Source organism: Calonectris borealis, chromosome 3, assembly GCF_964195595.1.
Source record: "Calonectris borealis chromosome 3, bCalBor7.hap1.2, whole genome shotgun sequence".
NCBI classification, from domain to species: domain Eukaryota; kingdom Metazoa; phylum Chordata; class Aves; order Procellariiformes; family Procellariidae; genus Calonectris; species Calonectris borealis.
This window is the reverse complement of record NC_134314.1, coordinates 248,353-271,013: the sequence shown is the minus strand read 5'-3', so window position 1 is coordinate 271,013 and position 22,661 is coordinate 248,353. Positions and strand designations below refer to the sequence as shown.

The window sequence follows — 22,661 nt, the reverse complement described above, 5'->3', positions numbered from 1 at the left end:
GAGACTGCACATAAGCACCAGGGGCACTGGCAAAGTGGAGTCAAGGGGGCTTATTCAGGCAAAACCCCCTGATGATTTAAGCAAACCGTATCAGCTTCATAGCTGTCCAGGTTATACTGCTGCTGGTCATACAGCCATCACCTGCCCCCACCTGGCTTCGATGTAATGGTTAATAGCAGCATCCAGCTGTTTCTGCTGCACCAGATGGTCTCCCCAGGCTTCTTCCAGCTTCACAACTTCTGCGGGAAATGCCAGGCGAGCCAGCTCCACTGCTGTAAGGGGACATGATAGCTGTTACGCTGAATCCAGAATGGAAGCAGAACTGAGGCGAACGTGGGCCTTGGAGGGGCGTAGAGGGAGGGGAACGGTGACTGTCTAACCCACTCCAGCTCCAACGGGCTACCCAGCAATCTGGACCCTATGGAGAGCTGGAACAAATCCATGCTGGTGCAGTCAGCGTGATCAAGGCCTTGGGAAAAGGATCCTGTTCTGGGACTGTGTGTGCAGGTACAACTATATGAAAATACATACATTGAATGAGATGATACATGGAAGCTTCAGAGCATCTAGGCATCTCTGGGCTCCAGGGCAATAGCTCATGTTGCCACCAGGCTAGAGTACCCAGGCTCCTGCTGGGAATGGATGGGGGAGGAATATATTTAGCACAGTACCTTTCAGGAAGGCACTGCCCTTGCAATAGCACTCCAGAGCCTTCTGTGGGTTCCCGACCTTCTCGAACAGGTCTCCAGCCTAATGACAAATACAAGCTGCCAGTTTCCAGAGCCATTATTTCCCCACACCATCATGTACCCTACCAGCCCCACGTACAGAGCTTGTCAGTCCTGTCATGCAGACTTCTCCATCAGCTATACCTTCCCCACTAACCAAGAGCATGAGGTTAAAGGGAACTTCTAGGAAAGACCGCATGTGCTGAGACCATTGTCCTCTCTGCTGATCGACATACCCCAAGTGTTTTTCTGGGGTACCATCTTCTAACAAGATAAGAGTTTTTGAGACAACTTCCCTTCTCTGCACAGTGGCTGGTGCAGCAACAGCCTTTTCTATGACCACGGCCCCTAGGAGCTCCGCTATGCAGATGATCACACGGGAGCCCTGAGCGTCAGTAGTGAAGGGGGAAGCTCAGCCTCTTGCAGCAGGAGGTTTTTACCCTCTAGGAAAGGGTGGCAGCCAACAAGGTGGGATGAGGCTCAAAGCTTGTAGAACTTAGAACATAATATCAGAAAGGCCATCCTGACAGACCAAAGATTCATTCCCTTCAGTATTTGAATGGTGGCAAAAAACATGTCAAGAGAAAGATTGTAAGAACAGAGCAAGTATACACCAGTCTTTCCTCCATTATGTCTATGCATCTCTGACAAGCATTGTAGAAGCTTCCTGAGTTTGTGTCATGATGCCCTCACATCATCATATTTAATGGTTTTTGACAGACTCTACCTCCATGATTTGTCTCATCACTTTTGGACCATTTATACTTTTGGTAATAAAACATCTGGCAGCAATGAGTTCCACAGTTACCCTTTCAACTGAAGGCTTAAGAAAAGGTGACAGGTTTGGAAAAGCACAAAATTCTCTTGGGTCAAAATGAAATGGTCAGAAAATGCCGAAGGTAAAATGAGACTGGAGAAATGTAATTTAAGCAGGGCATATAAAATAGGCCAGCAAAAATCAGTGGTTTTTTTCACACAACACATAACTGAACTGGGTAGCTCATAGACAATGTTGTAGATCAAAAAGTACAGATGGTTCAAACAATAATTTGACAAACTCATGGAAGTTAAATCCATCAAGAGCTCTTAAACATAAAAATGAAACTGTTCAGGCACACTATAGTCTGCAAACTGCTGGAAACCACGAAAGTACGCTAGGGGAAGTATCACTCTACGTTTGCCTGCTCTGTTCTTTATACTCCTTTCTTAAACATCTGCAAGAGGCCACTGTTGGCCAGGATACCAAGCTGTACACTGGTCAGACTCAGCACTGCTTTCTTACATTAACATGATTATGTGCTGTGTGAAAAACACCCTTTTGTTTTAAAACTGTCACCTAGTAACAAGCAGTTACCAATTTTTTTGTGTTATTAGACACAGAGAATAATCACTTCCCTCCTCTATGATATTCATGGTTCTACAGACTGTCTTCATAACCTCCTTTGTTTTTCTTCCTTAGCTTTTCCATTTAGACTATGCTTATATGAAAGCTGTACTATCATTTTCTATTCTACTATGAGGAAGCACTCTACATTTTCACAGTGATATCAAGTGTTCTGTTCGATTCACAACTCCTTTCCTGTTGGTTCCTACCTTCCCAAGGGCCTCCTTGACTGAATGCTCCTGAACACTCAGATGACGTTTCAGAGACATGTTGCCAATGAGTTGTGATCTTTTTCCCCACTAATAACAGCAATTCTAGACCTCACTTGTGTATAATGGATGCAGTTAGGATTTCCTCCGAAATGTTAACTGCAAATTTATCAACACAGAATTACATCTGCTGCTTTCCAGCTCAGTCCCCCTGTATCTCACAGATGCAGAGGACAGCTTTGATGCCACTAAGAAGAAAGCCCAATGGAGTGGGCCACTCACCTGTTCATACAGTTCTCCTCTGATCAGTGCTGTGGAGACCCTGTTGATGACATCCGAATTGCTCAGGAGCTCATCCCTGCTCATGGCGAGCCGTGCTGCTTTGGCTGGCAGCCCAGCCCGCAGGTATAAGCTGATGGCTGCCAGGTACTCGCCCTGTCCCTCTTGGACCTCCCCAGCCTTCTCTTCCTGCTGGGTATCTAGCAGCCACTGGTAGTAACCCCGGCGCAACTTATCCAGCATCGGGTGTCCCTGTTGAGAAATGCAGCATTGGTTGATCTGGGCAAGGCAAGATGTTGTCCAGCGCATCCTGCAGGCTCTGAACAGCTAGTTCATGGCACCAGACTCCTTGTTGCCCAGCTAAACTAAGCAACTGCAGTTAGCAGTAAGCATAGTGCCAGCCCTGTGCACCACTGCATCATCCATTCTTTTCTGAAGCCTTAGTAGCTTTTCTCCCTCACTATTCACCCATGTCCATGCTTACATCAATGCAACCTTCCTTTCTGCTTGGAGCCCCTCCAAGCAGAAGTGAGGTCCTGATAGGGCACGTGAAGAGAACCCAGACCTTGAATGGACTCTTAACCAGAAGACTTATCAAGCAAGCCCAGCCCACAGTACAGTGGGCTATATTCTGTACCTTGGCCTCGGCAACCACAATGCATTCATCCCACATGTGCAGCTCCTGGTACATGTCCATGGCCTCCTCTGTGGCGTTCTGTGTCAGAGAGCAAAGTGTCAGCCTGAAGGTTCCATTTAGCAGACACATTGCCATTGAGCTCTCACAGTGGGCAGGGTTAGATGTGTAGAAAACACATGAAAAAGTGAACCGTCCCCTTTACGTGAACATATATCCTCCCTCACCCTCTTTGTGCACCTCAGGGCAATCCTACACCTTGGAACAAGAAATATCTCCTTCTATTTCAGAGCAAAAACTCTTCTCCCAGGAATATGCAACCTCTTCCTTTTCTCCTTCACACCAGGGCACAAACCTCCTTGCTCAGAAATAAATGAGACCTTTTCTGCTCCTTATTCCTTTACTCACTTGTTCCAGGAAGATCATCTCTGCCAGCTTGTAGTTCTTGTCTAGCATGGCCAAGCGGGCACGCACCAGATAGTAGTTTGTACCATCCCCACCCTGCAGACAACATCAGTTAGCTCAAGCAGTTTGTTGAGTGAAAGAACAGGCTCTGGAATGGTACATGGGAGGTGATTGCAGGTGGGGCCTGTGTCGTTACAGAAACTGAAGAAGACAAATAAGAATCACAGAAGTGACAAGATGAGAGCAATATGAAATAGCTAGCCAGAAGAGGGAACTGGCAGGTGTGGATGAAGGATTATGTCAGCAGTTTCTACACGACCAGGTCCGGGTCTGTAGCAGGATACTGGTGAGCATGGACACAGAAGATAATGTGTATACAAGTGTTTACAGGAAAGCAGTTGCCCTGCACAGCAGAAAATGTTTGACTCACATGCTCTTGAGCTGCCTGGTCAGCAATGGTATTTGTTTCGTGCAGAAATCGAGCCTTTGCCATGTTGCCCAGAGCTGCAAAGCACCTGCAAAGAGCAAAGCAGTTAGTCAATACTGGGTTTTGTTGCCCACTTTTGGCCCAAAAAAAGAAAATCAGAACCTGGGCAGTAGACCCAGCTCTGCAAGCTGGAGAGGTGGCGTAGCCCCGCTGCAGGAGAAGGATTTTGCCAAGACCCATGTTCAGATGTGCCCTCTAGCCCTGCTCCATGGGAGAAGCCACAGACATGACCAGTGCCCATGCTTCACCTCCCCACGCTTCAGAGATCCGCTGAGCTTGTCCATGTCTGTCAGCTCCTTGAAGCCTTGCTATATACTGCTTTGGGTTGCCATCAGCAAAAATTTATGCTACAGACTGATGTCTTCCTGTCCCCAGTTCTAGCATTACTGTCTAGGATAAAAGGGCAAAGTCATTGCCTGGAATAGAGAACACTTAATTCTCCGATGCAGTGAATCTTCCAGGCCACACAAAAAGTCACATCTTTAGTTAGATCCTGGTCTCTGTGAGGGATTCAGCAAAGACAGTGTTTAAGCCAGAAAAATGTTATAGCTCCTTCCTGTACCTCTCTGCAATATGCAGCTGTCTAGCTTCCAAAGCCAGTCTGCTCAGGGTCTTCCACATGGCTTCTGTCTCTGTGGACATTTCCAGTGTCTCCAAAAACGCAGTAGCCCTTGAGACAGAGAGATTTGCAGACCTTCAGTAACAGAATAGAAAAGCTTTCTGAGGAAAATCCTAGGCTGAGTCAGGAGCTTCCTAACAAGAGTTGCACTGAAAACAAAGCAAGCTGTGTGTGACCAGTTCTGCAGAGGATTGTAGAACACAGGGCCTGACACATCAGGGAAAAGTTCAGTGATCTAGGTGATGCCTATCTGCGCTAAGGTACTTAGAGGCATATGGTCACCAGAAGGCTGTAGCAGTGGGGGGCAAGTCCAAAGTGTAGTGTCTGAAGTAAGTCCCTGATGCAAAGTCTCTCAAGTGGTATCAGTGCTATGAACCTGTGAAATTTTCTTCCCCAGTCAATTTTAAAGCCCTATAACAATGTCAGCCATGCCCAGGTGGCTACCATCACTGCAGGCAGCAGGCAGCCAGTTTTACTCTGCACAACTCCTGAATGTTTCCATGACACTTTCACCATCCCTGGAGGGGCAGCAGCAAAAGCGCTTGAGTACCACTTCACATCTGGCTGCTACAGAATACAAACTTATTCACTACAGTTAAGTGAAAACTGCCTTCAGTGAATTTCTGTCAGTGTCAATGGGACCAGACTGGCCAGCCTCTTGTGTCACAGAGTTTGAAACCACAGAGCTCTTGGGATGAAGAAGGTGAATATTCACTCCTGAAGGACTCTGCTGCACATTATAGCCGGACCTGGTACCAGTACCATGCTCAGAGCCTAAACTTCAACTCCGTATGGAAAGCTGTGCTGCTGTAGTTCATGGATTGCTGACCCTCAGATGTCTGTTATGTGAAGTGGGCTACTTGCCATCACCATGTGGTGTATCTAGCACTTACCTGTGATAATCCCCATCATCAACGGCAGTTCCAAACTCTATGAGGCCTTCGTCCAGGGTGTAGGACACAGTGTTCACCCCTTCAGATACTATCACTTCAGTCTTTCCATCATTCCGTTCCAAGTCTACAATATCCCCCTGGAAAGAGTACCAGCTATCAACACTCCCATGTTCTCCTAAAGTATGTGGGGTAACAGGGATGTGAGGACAGCACTGCAACAGCTCTGCTGATTTAAGTTCTGCTGAATGAGCTCACACCAAGCAGACATCGTCTTTATCTCACCAGAGGGAACGAAAAAGCCACTGAGCAGCTCCTTGCTGTATTAACTGTCTCTGAGTTCTGCCAGAAATGCCTGCCACAAAGTTGACAGATGAGCTTGTATTTTGTCCAGGAGAAACTAGCAGTTCCCTTCTGTCTCCCTTCTGCAATACTACCCTATTCCCACACATGTGAGCAAGAAGTAACAGAAACTGCTGGAGGTAATCAAAGTCTCCACAGTTTTACCTTCAGAGGAAACATGGTGACTCGCTCTGGAGCATCAATGTTATACCAAATGCAGAGGCTGTTTCTGTTCTGAGCCACCACCACATCACTGCCTGGGACCCACTGCACGTAGGAGCAATAGTTCAAAATGGTAGTCTTGGTGCTGCTTTCAATGTCACAGAGCTGCAGCTGTATGGGGGAAGAGGAGAAAAAGGCTCAGCTGGGCTCATGGCTGGGCTGCTAGCTCACATGAACACGATAGGAACATCTAAGCAAGCATTTTGTAAACAGATATTACCAACCAGGAATCAGACTTTTTCCCAGATATGTAGCCCAAACTTCCACACTGCTATTTACACACATTACTATCCGAGACTTAAGACCTTTTGTAACCCTTGCAGTATTTTAAGTAGCATGCTCAAATCCTGTCTTCCTTATTGCTAGGCACATAAGTATATAAACCAGAATATGCCTTGTGCTACTTCAGTTCCCTCTTAGTTGCAGAGCTGAACAGGAGAATGGTCTCTTAAGTCCTTCATGCAAACAAACTGCGGGACCAAGACGGGCCTTCCTTTGCAGTTCTGGGCTGAACTGTCCATCCTAGGTAGAGTCCTATTGCCAGAACTGTTGCCAATAAGGTGAGAGGGTGTTTGTTTGTAGAATACACTGCCCTGAAACAAACCTGACAATTTGGAAGGTGCAACCTGACACATGGCACAACCAAGATGTATGTAACTTAAAAGATGCCTTGTAACTTAAAAGTCCTAGGCTGTCCCTGTTCCTTGTCATAATTGTCCTCACCTAACAAAGATGAGAAAGAGAAAAAGAAAAGAGAATTGTGCTAGTCTCAAGACATAGCAGTCAAAAGAGAACAAGAACGTCCCTGTTTCAGTCTGTACCAAACCGGTTGGAGAAATATGTACAGACATAGCTTAGGAGAATCATGGTACTGTCTGATTTAGGCTGGTGGCAGTATCTAATGAAGGGGCTGCCTATATAGCTTCTTGAGAGGCCTGAAAAGGAGCCAAAAGAGGCAACAGCAATCTTGATGACGCCACTGCCTCTTGTCGAGACAGGAGGAATTAGAGGACCCAAATATAAACTGAACAAGACTGCAGAAATAAATATAAAATAAATAAAAAAGCTCTCTCTTCTCACATGATAGGACACATACAGCCTTGAGGAAATGTACATATCACTTACAAAGAGAAGCCTGTTTCATCTGGTGCAGGCTGCAATCACTGTTAGTACCTTTCTGAAGAGTATCAGTGAAGCAGAGCCCAAACAGAAGCCCTTGCTATTGGCAGTGATTCAGTCTCCTTTGTAGTGAAGGTCTTTCTTGACTGATACTTTTATGGATATGTGAAAGCAGTGTAAGTAGTGTCCTACCTACAGAGCTGTAGACATGGAACAATCCTCCTTCTGAGAGTTAAGAGGGTCTTGATTAGAGAGGCACTCTAACGCAGATGCAGGCATTACATTTTTTGCAAATCCACATTGGGCTGCTCCTTCTACTTCTCTGGAATCACAAAGTACTTGCAGGAGTCCTTGTTCTGTGATGGCCCAGAACCAGAACTACAGTCTTTGTGCAAGAAAGCCTACCTCCAGCACACTCTTGTGAGAGAAGTCTGTGGTAAAGAGTTTGTGAGGCAGCAGATGTTTGCACTGCAATCTTTGGCTACAAAGTTGAGCGCTCTGGTTGCTAGCTGATAAGCTTGGCAGCAATGAATCAGCCTGTGTATGACTGCTAACAAGCAGACAAGTAATTAATTGGAGATCTGTGGTTCCCAAGCAAGAAGATAACTCTACACCCCCTACAATCTATGATGCAACCTTAAGGGTCAAGCTGCCAAAAATGACAAAGGAGGAGCAGCTCGGTGAAGAAGCCTGGGGTTCCTGTCTGAAATGTGAGGGGTGAATTCAGAGTTTCTTCTGAGATGAGGTTGAGAAGGTTCTCAGGGATTTCAACACATATGCATGTATGAACATAATACTTCACCCATCCTTTGGCTAAGGAGAGAGGTACAGCCAATGTGGAAATATGCTACTGCAGACTGACAGCGCCCAATGGGGTCTGAACTCTGGAGCAATGAAAACCATCCTGTGATGAGCTGCAGTGCTATAGCTGGGGTCTGCCACAGCATCTGGGACACTTGCATAGAAATTCTAGATGTGAATTAGACCATTGTCAAGAGGGCCATATTGTCTTCTCAGGACACTCTTGTGACAAGAGGAGCAAATGAAGTCAAGTGGTCAAGGAGCCTTATGTTCATAACAGTGAAGAAGGCTTGACAGTAAACTGAGTGGAACTGTAATACAATTGATAAATACATCTTCTGGCCTGCTGCAGTGAGCTTCTTCAGCTCTATCTGTACAGTTAAACTAAACATGTCTAGGACATGAGGTGAATACCTGCACATCATAATCTGTAGTGTGAAACCATTACCATGATTTTGGGCACAGTTTTGTCCTGGGCTTACTAGTACTCTCTGAGACAACATTCAGTCATGGTCTGGGAATCAGCACAAGCCAAGGACCATACCGAACAAGCTATTTGGTTGTGACTACCCTGTTTTAGAGAATTAGAGAGTTCATCTTACAGACATAAGCCAAGTGTTGCAGAGAACACTTTTTTTTAATTTACAAGTTTAAGTGCAACAATAGGGTCCTCATCCTGAGATTAACCCACTTGTCTCCATCTCACAGCAGCAGAGTCTATGATCTTCATTTTCAAGTGTGATGAGATGGAGCAAGATGTCTAGTAACTAACTTCAGAATTAGCTATGACTCAAGACCAAACATGCAATGCTGCCAGCTCATGCAATCTGAACATGGTCTATGTTCCTCAAAGGAGTGGTCAAACATTCAGGAGTACTTCAGATGTGTTTCTCACCTCCCTCCCTCTATTTGGGCATATCTGTCTTTACCTCTCCCCAGGAATGCCGCCTTGCCACACTGCCCCAGATGCATCCGCCTCACCCTCATCTTCTTGTCCCTGAAGAGTAGTTTGTGGCCTGTTTCATTCAGCTCCAGCCAATCAATCTTGCCGTCATGGCTGATAGTGCCAGCACTGTAGCCACCAACAAGGTCCACTTGGGAAGAAAAGAAAGGAAAGAGTGTAAGTACCTAATGTGCCCCAAAGTGCTGAACATTCAATGCTTTCCCATAGGGATCAGGTGCCTGGGACCTAATTAGGGCAGGACCTGCTGGCAAACACACTGTGACATGAAAAGCAGACTGCAGTGACATTTTATCTGGATGCCTTATCAACAGCAGTAACTCTCTCCACCCTTCTGTGAGCGTGCACAGATCACAGGCAGTGCAGGCAGCAATGTCATCATGCTGAACTGCACAAAATCTCAGGTCCAACCTGCCAAAAGCCGGGCAGCCTGGTCTCTAGTGGTCTGCTGCCAGGCAGACTGAAGGCAAAGGGGGCCTTCAAGAATCTGCTGCTTGGTAGAGTGAATGCAAAGAGGGCCTTCAGGGATGTGCTGCCTGGCATAGAACATACAAAGGAATCAGGAAGGCTGGCAAAATACAGGAGAGGGACGTTTACATTCACCTGTTGCTATAGTCTTGATGTCTATCAGATAAGCCAGTCTCTTGTTGTTCTCCACGCCTCTCTGCCGTCTCTCATTGATACGGACACTATTATATGAAGGGAATGAAGATCGTTACCTTTTCTACTCTCTAAATTCACAGGACTGAATCACGTAGTCCCTCCCAGACTTACCTGCAGTTTCCCCAAGCACAAGGAGCCTCTTGCAGTTCTCTGACCTGTGACTCTTGCACAGTACCTACGGCTGCCTCAAACGAGAACAAACCTTTCTGATTCGTGGCTTCACTCCAGAAGTTGCCCCTCTGGAACCAGGGTCCCCAATAGCAAATTAGTTATGCTGCTTCCACGTCCGAGCAGCCCATGATCCTCTCTTCTCTCGAATCAAAAAATGGAGTATGGTATTTCAGAGGGACAGAGGAGGTCCTACTGGCATCTAGAGTCCCTGATAATGCTGTACTAGGACCAGCTGGATGCAGAGATGCCTGAGTACACGCACAGGAGGTCCCTCTTCAGCAATAGCCAAGTCAGGCTTCAATAAGCATGTATCAGAGGAAAATGGTCGCTTGTGCTTCTAAAACCTTACAACCATTAACTGTAACTGAGAAATTAAACCCCACCATTGGTCGCTGTCAGAAGCAGATTACTCAGGTCCCAGTGTTTGGGGGCTGCGTTCTACAGAGTCTACTTCCAAGTGTATATATCTGAGGTCACTCTCACAAAATGCCTGTAACTGGCCACACACGCAGGTGGGACACTTACCTGACAAGATGAGGGTTCATGAACTCTGTGCGGACAGACCCCAGGATGTCATTGCTTCCATACTCCACCAGTGTCAGCTCTCCAGCATTAAATATCATGCAGACCTGAAGGTGACAGGGGAATACACTCTTACAGAAAAGCCACGTAAGCACACATACCTACTAGTGAGGTGTGCAGAAAAGAACTCTGCTGCACACACGTCTAAATCCAAACTCTCTGGGATGAGTAAGGAATTGTCCTTGGCTTCCTGTTGTGACTGACAGCTTTTCCTCAGAGTTGGGGATTTTAGTTCTGGGCCTATCGGTCCTGCAGGAGCCAAGCTGTCACTCTGACAGCTGTATTCTGTACCTCTAACATCCTCTCTGGCCGTTGCTCTTTCATTGCTCTTCTCTTCTATAGGGTTATAACTTGTATAACTTGACAGTCCATACACTGAGTTTGTTCTGTACCTGGCATGTGGAAAAGGCAAGTATGGGGAGGAAGCATATCAAGATCTGTATGGAGAGGGTAAGTCCAGGAAACTGCGGAGAAACAGGATTTTCCAGACGTCCAGCTGACACTTTTTCTGCTGGTGCACATACTGCTTTACTCACCATTCATGGGTAGCATCCTGTCCCATCCAACTTACGTTCTCATTGTCGAAGAAGAACTTCTCATTCCCTCCAGATCCTTGCCAGGCTACCTACAAAGCAATGGCATGGAGTGAGCAAATGTCAGGCTAACAGCTCCTGCAGGGGACAAGGCTGCAGGCATTGTGGTCTACTGTCCACCTCTCAACTCCCACAACAGATAGCAAGAATTACACTGCAGAAGGGATCATATTCCAGCACTTCAGCTGTCAATACTGTTGTTCAGTCATTCCCAGCTTGCAAGTTCCTCACTTCCCTCTCCCTTTTTTAACCTCTGCTTCAGACTCCTGTTGTCTTTGTGTGGTATCTTATTGCCTTCTGGACAAGAGGCCTTTATGTGACCAATGTACTCCCTCTAGCCTATTCTTTCACAGGCACTTCTCCACCTTCCTCAGACTAACTTTGTTATAAAAAGCACCCCCAACAGCCTCTTTGCCTCCATAAATCTTCTCCACAGAATCAGTGCTACCATTTGTAGGGGCAGAACCTCCACACCGCATGTAGCTCAAACCCTTCTTTTTTGGGGTCATGTTAGCAATGACTGATCAGCATAGTGCCAGTGGGGGACCAGCTGATTTGGAATTTGAGAAGAGCACTGGATAATGCAATAGTTACTGTGATGACAACAGGCAAGTGGTCAGAGAGGCAGAAAACTGAAAGCTAAGGCTGCAGCTGTCCTTTGTCTTCCTTGAGACCTCCCAAGGTCCCTTCCAATCTAAATTATTCTATGATTCTTTGAAAATAAATGTATTGTTTCCATGCAGAAAACATATCCTTTGAGTGACAAAGTTAAGGAAATACACAGATTTTCCAGTACCTCACTGAGCTTGTTGGAGCTGATGTCACCCAGCAGTAACGTGTCTGAGGTATGGGCTACCAGATATCTGTCTTTCCCTAAGATCTTCACCTCATCTATCTCATAACCATACTGGGATTTCAACACAACTCGAGCTCCTGTTGAGAGGTTCTTCACAATGACCTAGAGAAAGTAGGAAAAAGCAATATGAGGCCCTCTTTCCCTGCACAGAGGAAGAAAACAGACTTCTTTCACCATGGAAGATTATGCAATGGATGATATTTGAATATTTAGATGTCCCCTCACATCATTTCACTCTGCTTTTTAAAGAAACCTTACCATTCCTTTTGTATGGGATGACAACTGTAGTAGAAGTGTGGGATCCTCGCTTCTGCCATTTAGAAGTTTCTAGCCTAATTGTAGGACTACTCAGGCCCCCGAGGATAAGTCACCCTCTAAGAGTCCTGCTGTCTCTCCACTGACTACAGAGGGGTGCCTGGACTGCTAGCTCACCCTTACTACCTGATTTTGAGCCAGGTAAAGTTGGCTGAAATTAAACCACTTAAGAAGCCTCCATTTGGCAGGGAGGTACCCCACATAAATTCACAAGCTAGGAAATAAACTCCGTTGTCATTACTCCTAGCCAATTTCCACCCAGCCTTGACCCTGTCCCTGGAATATTCCCAATGCCTTTCCCGACAAGTTGCTATGAACAAACGAGGTGCAGATGTGTACCTAAAATACTTCGGTAATTTGCTGTGTCAATTTTGGTGCATATTTTTCAAGGCAGTGTAATTGCTTTAAAGGGAGGAAGGAATGAGGTAAATGGACTCAGAGAAATATACCATCATTCCCAACTGTTTCAAGTATCGTTTTACTGGGGCTGAAGCTAGTGACTGTACAGAATTTACAGGGTTCCCTCAGCTGATTACAAGGGATCTGAATGATTGGGCCAAGGACTGAAGACAGATGATGGACAGGAAAGAAGCTGATGGCACCAAGAACTCCAAATATGTCTAGTTTTAGTAAGCATCCCATTTTCATGAAGAGACATTACTTCATTGGATATTCTCTTACCTGGCTTGGTCCCACATATGTAATTTCAAATTTATTTTTGTAAATGCTTCTACGAAGGCAGCAGTCAAATTGTTCAACTCCTCCACACAGAGTGCCCTGGGAAACAACACATTGCACACAGTCAGTGAATTCTGTTAAGAAGAGGTATTCTAGATCCTACTTACATGAAGAGGATCAGAGGTGAGACAGAAATCCACAGGTCTTGGCTGCTCTGGGGAACAGGGGCAAGCCCCCAGATGCATGAGGAACAGCCCTATCATGACTTTCTTGAGAGAACAGAAAGACAGAGAAATTCTCAGAGCAATAGAGCTTACCAAATACTGCCACATACACGGCAGAGCAAGAGAAGGGGTTAAACATCACCTTTATCCTCATCTTCCACATTATCCCTCTCAGTTTTCCACTTCTCCCTCTCCCAGCCTCCCAAACTCTCCTCCAAGCAGAATCCTTCCACCTTTATCTCTTTCTTTAAAACACCCCATTCCTTTCATCGCTTTCCTATTTCTTAGCCCCTTCCCCTTCTCTGCAAGTAATTGTTCACGTGTTCAATTAATTCTCTATCTGAAAATATTTCAAGGACTCTTGATTTTGTTGAACATAAAAAGAAAAGTTGCAAATGGCAACCTTCCTAAATAATTTAAGTGCTTTAAAGAGTTATTCAACTTAATACAGAAAGATTTGCAGAAAGGTTAATTTAAAGAGCTTTAAAGAATTATTTAACTTAATAGAGAAAGGCAGATCAAGGCCCAAAAGCTGAAAGTAGAAGAAAGACAACTCTGAACTGAAAACATAGCACATAAACATAGAGTATAAGATCAGTTTTTATACTGCTTCTCACAGGTGCTCAGAGGAAAGAACGCTCATGAGACTGCTCTAGAGAAGCTATGCTGACCTTATTATGCTTCTGTGAAAAAAGGAAGACTGCTGCTACCAATGAGCCATTACACAATCATCCATGGTATTTTCCAGCTTCATACTCTGCACACTGCACATCTGACTGCAGCAGTGTCCCTTGCACAAGGTCTCAGCCTAGGCACCTTGCATCGCACACCGAGGTGATGGTGTGACCACTCTCATAAGCCCTCCCTGTATCACATCACTTCGTTCTCAGGAGCATGCACAAGACTGTGCCTGGTGCGTTGCTCATGGGCTCAAGGTTGCTGACTGATGATACAAACCACACAGATCCGTGAACCATCCCTCTTCCATGCTAAAGCTGTGATGGTGTAGAGGTGAGCAATTTCTTTGGGTTTGCCTTCCTCCCAGGCACTGCGGCGTGGGCTCCAGTTCAAAACCCTTAACCTGTGAGAACAGATGAGAAAGCAGAGACACGAAGAACTGTGCATGGTTGAAGAAGAAAGCACTATAAAAAGGAGACTTTACCATCGGGCACCATACCTATCATAACTGCCAATGACGACAGACTGGCCGCCAGGACTGGCAGCTGCTGTGGTGAATTCCTTCTCTGACGAGTCCCGGCTATAGTCAAAGGTTTGAATCACATTGCCTTCCCTCCCATAAGCTACAATCTTCTTATCGCAGCCCGCAGCCACAATGCTGTTGGAAGCCCAGGCGAGGGCATAAGGAGGACAGGGATGCATCACCAACTTACCCTACATTAGACAAGAAAGAACATCCTGAAAAGGTGAATGGCTCTAGCCCCCAACAGGCCTCTGTATTCAGCTATCACAATGAGACCAGTATGAGGCCCTTCTGTAAAGTCCAGTTCATGGGGGTTGCTTTGTCTGCCTGCCCGAGTCTGTAGGAAGGCAGACTGAAAGCAGAACTGAGAGATGTATCAACTATTCCATTCATTTAATTGGGAGAAAAGGTTTCTGATGCCACTAAGACGACCAGTACCATTAACTAGACTGGGATGCACTCTTAACATAGCAGTATATCAGCATATCATGCTAGAGAGCAGGCATGCTCAAACTGCTTCAGTTGGAGAGAAAAGGTCCGAGTGAGAATACCATTCCCTTCACCACAGCTTGAAGCAGAGAGACTACTCCTTTTGGGGAGAAGCAGGAGGCTCAGGACAAATGCTGGGTGGCTAGAGTATCCTGTCCGCAGACAGGGTGTGAACTTGTGATTCAGGGTTAACTGGGATAACTACACATTGCTTAGTGAGAAGACGACAACAGCTATTCCCTGGAACTCTACCCATTCAAGCATCATCCTCCTGGACACTCTAACATCCGATCTTTCCAGACCTGAAAAGCCTTATGTCTCATACACAAAAACGTAACTTCCTCTCTTACCACTGCACTCAGTGTATTTCAAAGCATCTAGTCACTGTTCTGTCTTCATCAATTCTCCATAAAACCTATGCTAGCAAGCACAGACTGCAGCTCCTCTCCAGACTAGCACTCCTTCCATGGCCTGACCCTTTTCCAGAGCCCTTGAGCTGGGGAATAAGCTGTGCGAACAGGAATTTGCTCATTGAATAAGGATCTTTGATACCTGTGATTCACCTGAGCCCTCATCATCAAAGAAGAAGCGTACTATGGTTCCATCTGCATGGCCAGACAGGATTCCCTTCCCTGACACACTGCAAAGAAACACAGACAGGATGATGCAATATTGCAGTAAGACTTGCACCTTATTTTCATATCCCTGCCCAGAGGACCAGTCCCAGGGTCATCGCTGCTGTTCCTCATCAAAGGAACCTTCACCAAAGACAAGCTGGGTGATGAACACAAGAATATCTAGCACCTGTATCAGTGTCTGTAAAAACAAAGCAGACAAAAGTATGGAGAGTGGAAAGGCGAGTGGCCAGTTAAGTATCTTCGTCGTGTAAAATCACAATAACCAGCTTTCTGTATTACTAAAACAGGCTAAGTAACCTTAAGTGGAATAATGACTATGCACACAATTTCTTATAGTAAGGTATACCAAACAACCCTTGCATTGGAACTGTTCCAGAGGTGAGGCTGGATATTGTGACGCCAGGAATCCCTAAAAGCAACGCAATTTAGAGAAAAAACATCAGGACAAATATTCCAGGCCTAAGTCCATTATTTGTACCATTAATGTCTTGGGTACTTCTTGACACAAGCAGGAAGAAGAGAGCAAGGAAGAGGAAACAGGCCTAACGTAATGTACCCAGAAAGAACACTTTTTAATGATGATTCAAGTACAGAATACAAATTCTATGAACACTGTAATAATCCAGGAATCATACATCTGTCTTCTGTTGATTGCAATCCCAGATTTGTCATTGATACCATAGCAATAACAGCATGAGCTATGTTTAGAAATAAAATAAGAGGGGGAAGGGAATTGGGAGAGGGGGAGAGGAGGGGAAGCAGGGAAGAGAGGTGGGGGAAGGAGAGGGGCAGTGAAGAGAGAGGAAGAGAGAGAGAAGAAATAGAAACCTTCTGGAATAGAGGCAAAGACAGACAGACTTTGGAGGGATTTCTCAGCAGTAGGAAGTCAGAGTCTTAGACCAGCTTTAGGTTTTTTTCATTTGTTTAGCACTCAAAAACCACAATGACACCATTTAGTGAAAATCCCACTGCTAGTACCATGACATATCTTAAATTTTTTAGGTAAAGGAAACTAAAGTAGTTAAAATGAAATCTAATTAAAATAATTTAAAATTGCACTTCATGGTTATTTTTCTAATTACAGCCTTGTCACAATTTTATCTGGCAGAATATTTTTTTTTTTTTTAGTCCTTAAACTTGAATGATGTTAGTAATTAGCTAGATTAAGTTGACAAATTCAATCTTTATAAAGTCATGGATTCAAATAAATCAATGTATGTAAGTAATCTCATGGGGACTTGCACCCTGAAATGGTTTGAGGGACAACCAAACTGCATGGGCCAGTGTGGCATAGGCAGGTATCAGATTTTAGGAAGGAAATCCTTCTGGGAAGCACAGTATTTTATTATCTCGACAAGGAACTGACAGCAGAAAGACACTCTGGCAACCTTTCATACTGCCACCAGTTATGCCAGCGCCAATAGCAGGTGGGAGACTGAGACAAAGCAGCGTAGGCTAAAGCAATGCCATACTCACTTGGAGGTTAGCGAGACCACATAGGAATCTGTCCCATAAATGGTGGAAGACTTGTTGTTCTTTGTATTTGCTAAACGAACCTGAGAAAGAGAATCTGATCAATGTTGCTTCTGCCTGCAGAATGTGGATTTCCCCCAGAGGTTTCTCAGTCTATGACCAGCGCTAGAAATAACAGGAAGCCCATTGTTTTCTGGTAAGTTGGAGAAGAAATGGAAAAGTTGGAGTCACACTTCCGCATTTCTAGAAAGGCTCGGGAAAAGGACCAAATGATCCAGTAGAACCTCTAAGGGAACTGGGAACCAGAACCAGAAAATTCAAGTCAGTGGTGTAATCCCTTTGTTGCTATTCCGTGCCCAGTGCCACACAGTAATGGCTCCTACCCTGCAGCCCAGGTGCTTGCAGGCACCCCTTGGTAGCCCTTGCATGGAAAAGAAAATCAGGCAAATAACAAGTTTCTCTACCTTTCCTTCGGCAAGACCAAAGACAACGATATTCTCCGCTGGCCATGATAAGCAGGTCACGGCACTCTGCCAAGGAGGAGGTAAAAAGAGAGATAAGAGCTCCACCCTATTTAGAAAGCTTCTTGCCGCATTGCTACACAAGACAGCTCACGAACAGTAAGACCACTCAGACCAAGAAAGAGGAGAGATGGGGGCATCTGGACAGACCTTAAAGCAGGATTGAGGCCTTCCATGCTGAAGCTTGAACTAGGTAATAGTGAGCTGGGGTAAAGCAACAGGCTCAGAAGGGCTAATGCAGGGCATCAAAGTTATACCAGATGTGTTCAGTATGGATGCTGTTCTCAGAAGATTACTCATTGATCAGACGTGTGGTTTTCCACATGCTATTGTTGAATGTACAAAATCATGGCTATTTTAAAAGATTTTTTGCAATAACAAGTATAAAACATAAAAATAATTTGACTCTGCTAGCTTCTGTAATAGATATGAAAATATTTGTACATTGGATCTTCATTTGATGAATCAGAAATAGTCTTTATTTATATTTTTTCATTTATAAACAAGATGGTTATCCGATGCTACCAAGTAGGACAGGTAGAAACAGGTTCATTAAATCCAAACCAAAGGTATTCTCAAAATCTGAGGTGGGGGTCAGGATGAACAAAGCTGAGCATGAAACCCAACTGTAAGAGAGGGCCAAGAGAGTTAATGAAACCATTTCACATTTAAACTGAAGAATTTCAGTCAATAAGAAGGCTAGTGTCTGGCACTGTGCCACCAGCACTGGCCTCACTGGCTCATCTGTTCCATTTTAAGCATCTGGGCCTGCTTTAGACATATATACGGTCTCATTTATTCATTTCACCTTCTATCCCCGACTCTTACCATTCACATCAGCAAACACAGCTACAATCAGATACCAAAATGTCCCTGCATATTTAAGCTGCTCATACTTTATATGTCCAACCAATGACCAAGACCCATTTTTTGTAACACCTGTTTCCCAGACATCCGTATATTTCTCTCATTATCTGCCAGACTCTTATTTTCAGTCTAACACAACCACAAGCAGCCCAGTGGTAGCTTAGAAACAAGCCACACAAAGTGGTAATGTGCTCAGCTACTTGTGTAAAAAAATCAAACTTGCACATACTCATCCTGACCCTCTAGCAGGATGCCTTGCTTGCCAGCAGAGCAGAATAGTGTCATTGTATTCACAAGATGTGTAAGAGTGCCCAACAAGTTTTGCAAATGGCAGGAGAGGGAAAGGGCTCAATAAATCATCTCTCATATTGACTGAACACACCAAAAAATGTAAATCTCAATACTTAGTTACAGGAGAAAACAGTGGTAAGAAACCACACATATAGCATTAGGAAAAAAAAAGGATTTATTATGATAGAAATGGCATGGAAAAATGAGAGAATGAGAGAAAAGAGTAATGAACCACTACATTAAAAATACAAAAAACTGCACGCGTGCTTTGCACAGCACCTAAGCCTAGTGAGAGGCAGGATGCTCCCACCAGGCCGTTAGCCAGGTGCTGCAGCAAAGGGGAGCCAGAGGGGCGAGAAGCTAGTCCTGCCAGCGGGCAGGGAGCAGGCAATAAGCAATGAAAGGACCCTCCGTGAGGCCACAGGTACCCACACCTGGGATAACCAAGATGTTCAGAAAGGGACAAGCGGACCCCAAGCCCCTCTTCTCTCTTTTCCTCATGACACACTATTCCAGTGTCATGACCACTCAGCACAGCAGCTCAACCACAGAGAAACAAAGGCTGAACAGCTTTCTTCACTTATCGCCAGAGCAACAGAACTACATAGCTTCCCCTCCTCCAGCCAGGAGTGAGTGTTCAGAGAGGCAAGAGGGGCCTCCTAAGCTGCCCTAAGAGCAGCCGCAGTGGTGGGCCATGACCCAGCCCTGAGGTGTAGGCTTTCAGTCCGGAGGCTGAGGCTGCTCTTCACCCGAGAAGCAGCTTGAGAACGCCTGGCACAGAAACTCCAGCAACTCCATTAGGAGCAGCTCTGCCTATGTCTTCTGGGGATTTGGCCCAGGCGGATGACTCCTCCTAACTGGTACTGGCTTCTTCAGGAGCATAGCAGAGAACTCTTCTAGTGACACAGAGAAAGTGGGGGTCATAGTGTGACGGCAACTGGATGGAAAGCCTAGGGCAGCTGCTGGACATTTGCTCCTGAAGGTAAAAGAACTAGTGAGTGCACTGTATTTTCTCATACAGATGGTCTTCTATGCAAGGAATTTATAACACCTTTGCCTTTTCCAGATACTGACATCAACCTCAGGACAATCCTCGCCAGAGACCTTCTGAGTAGAGTGCTTTCTGACACACACAGGCAGAGCTAGAGGAGCAGAACACAAAGGCGGCCAAGGAGATAATCTGACTGAAATTACAAGCCCGAGGTCTTTGAACATGTGGAAACTGTGCAGTTTGACTGAATTCTGCACACATTACGTTTTAGTTAATATGGAATCTTGGGGCTTAGATTAGCCAACCTGTGAAAAATAGTTGCGTGCAGAGTCTCTCCTATTTTCCCTTTCAACTCCCTTAAAACATTCTGTCCACTGATGCCTAAAGTAGTGCCCAAAGTTTTGTAATTGACTGCATTGATCACTCAACAATTAATTACTGTGTTGTACCCAGACATTATGAGGTCTCTGAAGCTTGGCGAATAATACATTCCTCAAAATTTAGAGACTATCTTAGGATCTACCTTTTGGAGATCAAGTACCACTGACAGTTTGGCCAAGTACACCTGTGAGTATGAGCAGAGAGACATCTAATTGTCTTTACTCTACATATGCTGGAGAAAATGGAGTTAAACAGGAGTCTGGGTCTCACCGTTTGGATGAACTTGTTGCATATCACCTTCTTGTCACCCCTGCAGAAAAAGGTAGATGAAAATGACTATCAGCGAAGCTAGTAATACTGCCCATTCTGCCTACCCTACTGTTTATATACACTCTGTTTTAGTATTGCCAAACACAAGCCATTTAAGTCTTGTACGCTATCTATCACAAACCAACTTTAGGCAGAAAATTAAAAAAAAAGCAACTTCTGAGCTTCCAAAATTCTGGTGACCTGCCTTTCTGAGTGCCTTTAACACAACACACACCAGCAAATGAGGCTGAAGTGAGGCAGATGCATGCCACAGTCACACATCTATGAAACAGGGGACAGCAGCATAGGCTCCACAGAAGCCACAGCTCCACAGAAATCCATGGGGCCGGATAGGATCCACCCAAGGGTACTGAGGGAGCTGGCAGGAGTGCTCACCAAGACACTTTCAATCCTTTACCAGCAGTCCTGGCTAAGTGGAGAAGTCCCAGTTGACTGGAGGTTAGCAAATGTGACACCCATCTACAAGAAGAGCCAGAAGGAGGATCTGGAGAACTACAGGCCTGTCAGTCTGACCTCAGTGCCGGGGAAGGTTATGGAGCGGTTCATCTTGAGTGCCATCACACAGCACGTACAGGACAATCAGGTGAGCAGGCCCAGTCAGCATGGGTTTATGAAAGGCAGGTCCTGCTTGACCAACCTGATCTCCTTCTATGACCAGGTGACCCACTCAGTGGGTGAGGGAAAGGCCGTAGATGCAGTCTACCTGGACTTAGTAAAGCCTTTGACACTATTTCCCACAGCATTCTCCTAGAGAAACTGGCTGCTCATGGCTTGGACGGGCATACTCTTCACTGGGTAAAAAACTGGCTGGACGGCCAAGCCCAGAGAGTTGTGGTGAATGGAGTTAAATCCAGTTGGTGGCCGGTCACGAGCGGTGTTCCCCAGGGCTCAGTACTGGGGCCAGTTCTGTTTAATCTCTTTATCAATGATCTGGACGCGGGGATCGAGTGCTCCCTCAGTAAGTTTGCAGACGACACCAAGTTGGGCAGGAGTGTTGATCTGCTGGAGGGTGGGAAGGCTCTGCAGAGGGATCTCTCAGGAGAGACCTTATTGCTCTCTACAACAACCTGAAAGGAGGTTGTAGCAAGGTGGGTGTCGGTCTCTTCTCCCAAGTAACAAGCCATAGGACAAGAGGAAATGGCCTCAACTTCCACCAGGGGAGGTTTAGATTGATATTAGGAAAAACTTCTTCACTGAAAGGGTTGTCAAGCATTGGAACAGGCTGCCCAGGGAAGTGGTTGAGTCACCATCCCTGGAGGTATTTAAAGGACACGTAGATGTGGTGCTTAGGGCTATGGTTTAGTGATGGACTTGCCAGTGTTTGGTTAACAGCTGGACTCTTAAAGGTCCTTATGATCTTAAAGGTCCTTTGCAACCTAAATGATCCTATGGATCAATGATTCCGTGATTCTAAGCTCAGCTGGCTCACACAGGGCTCCACAAGGGCTGTGTTCAAGGAAATCCTATCTGTTGCTTACCATAGAAACATCTGAGTGATTCACTGCAGGTTAGATGATGCGCAGTGTGTACTGGGCTGAGGAGCAGGCCAGGACACTGATGCAGGTAGCATCAACGCCTGGAAAGCACACTGTGCGCCAGGAAGGAGAGTGCTGCCCTCTCCTCATAGGTGCAGCACTGGACACTTCACCACCAGACTTACCACTCCTCTCCAATCCTGTAGACGTAGACAATGTTGTCCGTTTGGCCGATGGCGATTTTGGTGGAGTCTGGGGAAAAGGCCATGCCTTTGACCACGTAGCTTTTCCTGCCATACTGTGGAGAGGATGGCAGTGTGAACCACACGGGAAGGCTGGCCTGCCCCAAGCGCACTTGCCCGGCCCACAGACAACCGTGCCCCGCTGCAGCAGGCCCCAGCAGCAGCAGGCCCCAGCAGCAGCAGGCCGGGCGCCGGGCCCTTACCTTGGCGTCGGCGGGCTTGGTGGAGAATTTGTCGCGCCGCTCGCCCTGCTCGTCGTACAGCAGCACCACCCGGTCCGCGGTGCACACGGCGAACCGGGCGCTGCTGGCCGACCAGGCCATGCAGGTCACCCGCGCGGTCCCGTCCTGCGGGGCACACACAGCCTCAGCACCGCCGCCCCCCGGCCCGGCCCGCTTCCCCCCGCCCGGCCCGGCCCGGCCCGGCCCGGCCCGACCCGACCCGACCTGCGGGGCCAGCAGGGTCCGCACGTGCCGCAGCTGCATCGCGCCGAGCGCCGGGACCGGGATCGCCACCGGGACCGCCACCGGGACGCGCCGCCGCCGCCGCCTCGCCCCGCCCCCTGTTACCCCAGCAACCCCAGCGCCTCCGCCGCTGCTG

At 46.3% G+C, this 22,661-nt stretch overlaps 1 protein-coding gene across 6 annotated transcripts in view; it reads right to left on the bottom strand.

Moving 5' to 3' along the window:
- Nucleotides 1-22,634, bottom strand: part of IFT172 (intraflagellar transport 172) — a 39,513-nt gene extending 16,879 nt beyond the window's left edge. For 4 of the 6 annotated variants that reach the window (XR_012672832.1, XM_075144657.1, XM_075144660.1 and 1 more), the window contains exons 1-24: nt 22,508-22,634; nt 22,265-22,408; nt 22,005-22,117; nt 20,285-20,324; nt 17,428-17,493; nt 16,967-17,046; nt 15,405-15,492; nt 14,340-14,554; nt 14,120-14,243; nt 12,942-13,037; nt 11,886-12,047; nt 11,068-11,121; nt 10,440-10,543; nt 9,684-9,769; nt 9,101-9,213; nt 6,143-6,310; nt 5,639-5,775; nt 4,689-4,796; nt 4,070-4,154; nt 3,643-3,735; nt 3,238-3,315; nt 2,604-2,852; nt 672-750; nt 152-272 (exon numbers count right to left, since the gene is read on the bottom strand). Coding sequence is in view for 5 of the 6 variants with exons in the window: in XM_075144657.1 (XP_075000758.1) it covers nt 152-272; nt 672-750; nt 2,604-2,852; nt 3,238-3,315; nt 3,643-3,735; nt 4,070-4,154; nt 4,689-4,796; nt 5,639-5,775; nt 6,143-6,310; nt 9,101-9,213; nt 9,684-9,769; nt 10,440-10,543; nt 11,068-11,121; nt 11,886-12,047; nt 12,942-13,037; nt 14,120-14,243; nt 14,340-14,554; nt 15,405-15,492; nt 16,967-17,046; nt 17,428-17,493; nt 20,285-20,324; nt 22,005-22,117; nt 22,265-22,408; nt 22,508-22,546 (2,642 nt within the window). In the remaining variant the exon portion in view is untranslated. The remainder of the gene's footprint in view (nt 1-151; nt 273-671; nt 751-2,603; nt 2,853-3,237; nt 3,316-3,642; nt 3,736-4,069; nt 4,155-4,688; nt 4,797-5,638; nt 5,776-6,142; nt 6,311-9,100; nt 9,214-9,683; nt 9,770-10,439; nt 10,544-11,067; nt 11,122-11,885; nt 12,048-12,941; nt 13,038-14,119; nt 14,244-14,339; nt 14,555-15,404; nt 15,493-16,966; nt 17,047-17,427; nt 17,494-20,284; nt 20,325-22,004; nt 22,118-22,264; nt 22,409-22,507) is intronic. The other 2 variants (XM_075144659.1, XM_075144661.1) reach the window with 2 other exon arrangements.
- Between the last annotated feature and the right edge of the window lie 27 nt (nt 22,635-22,661).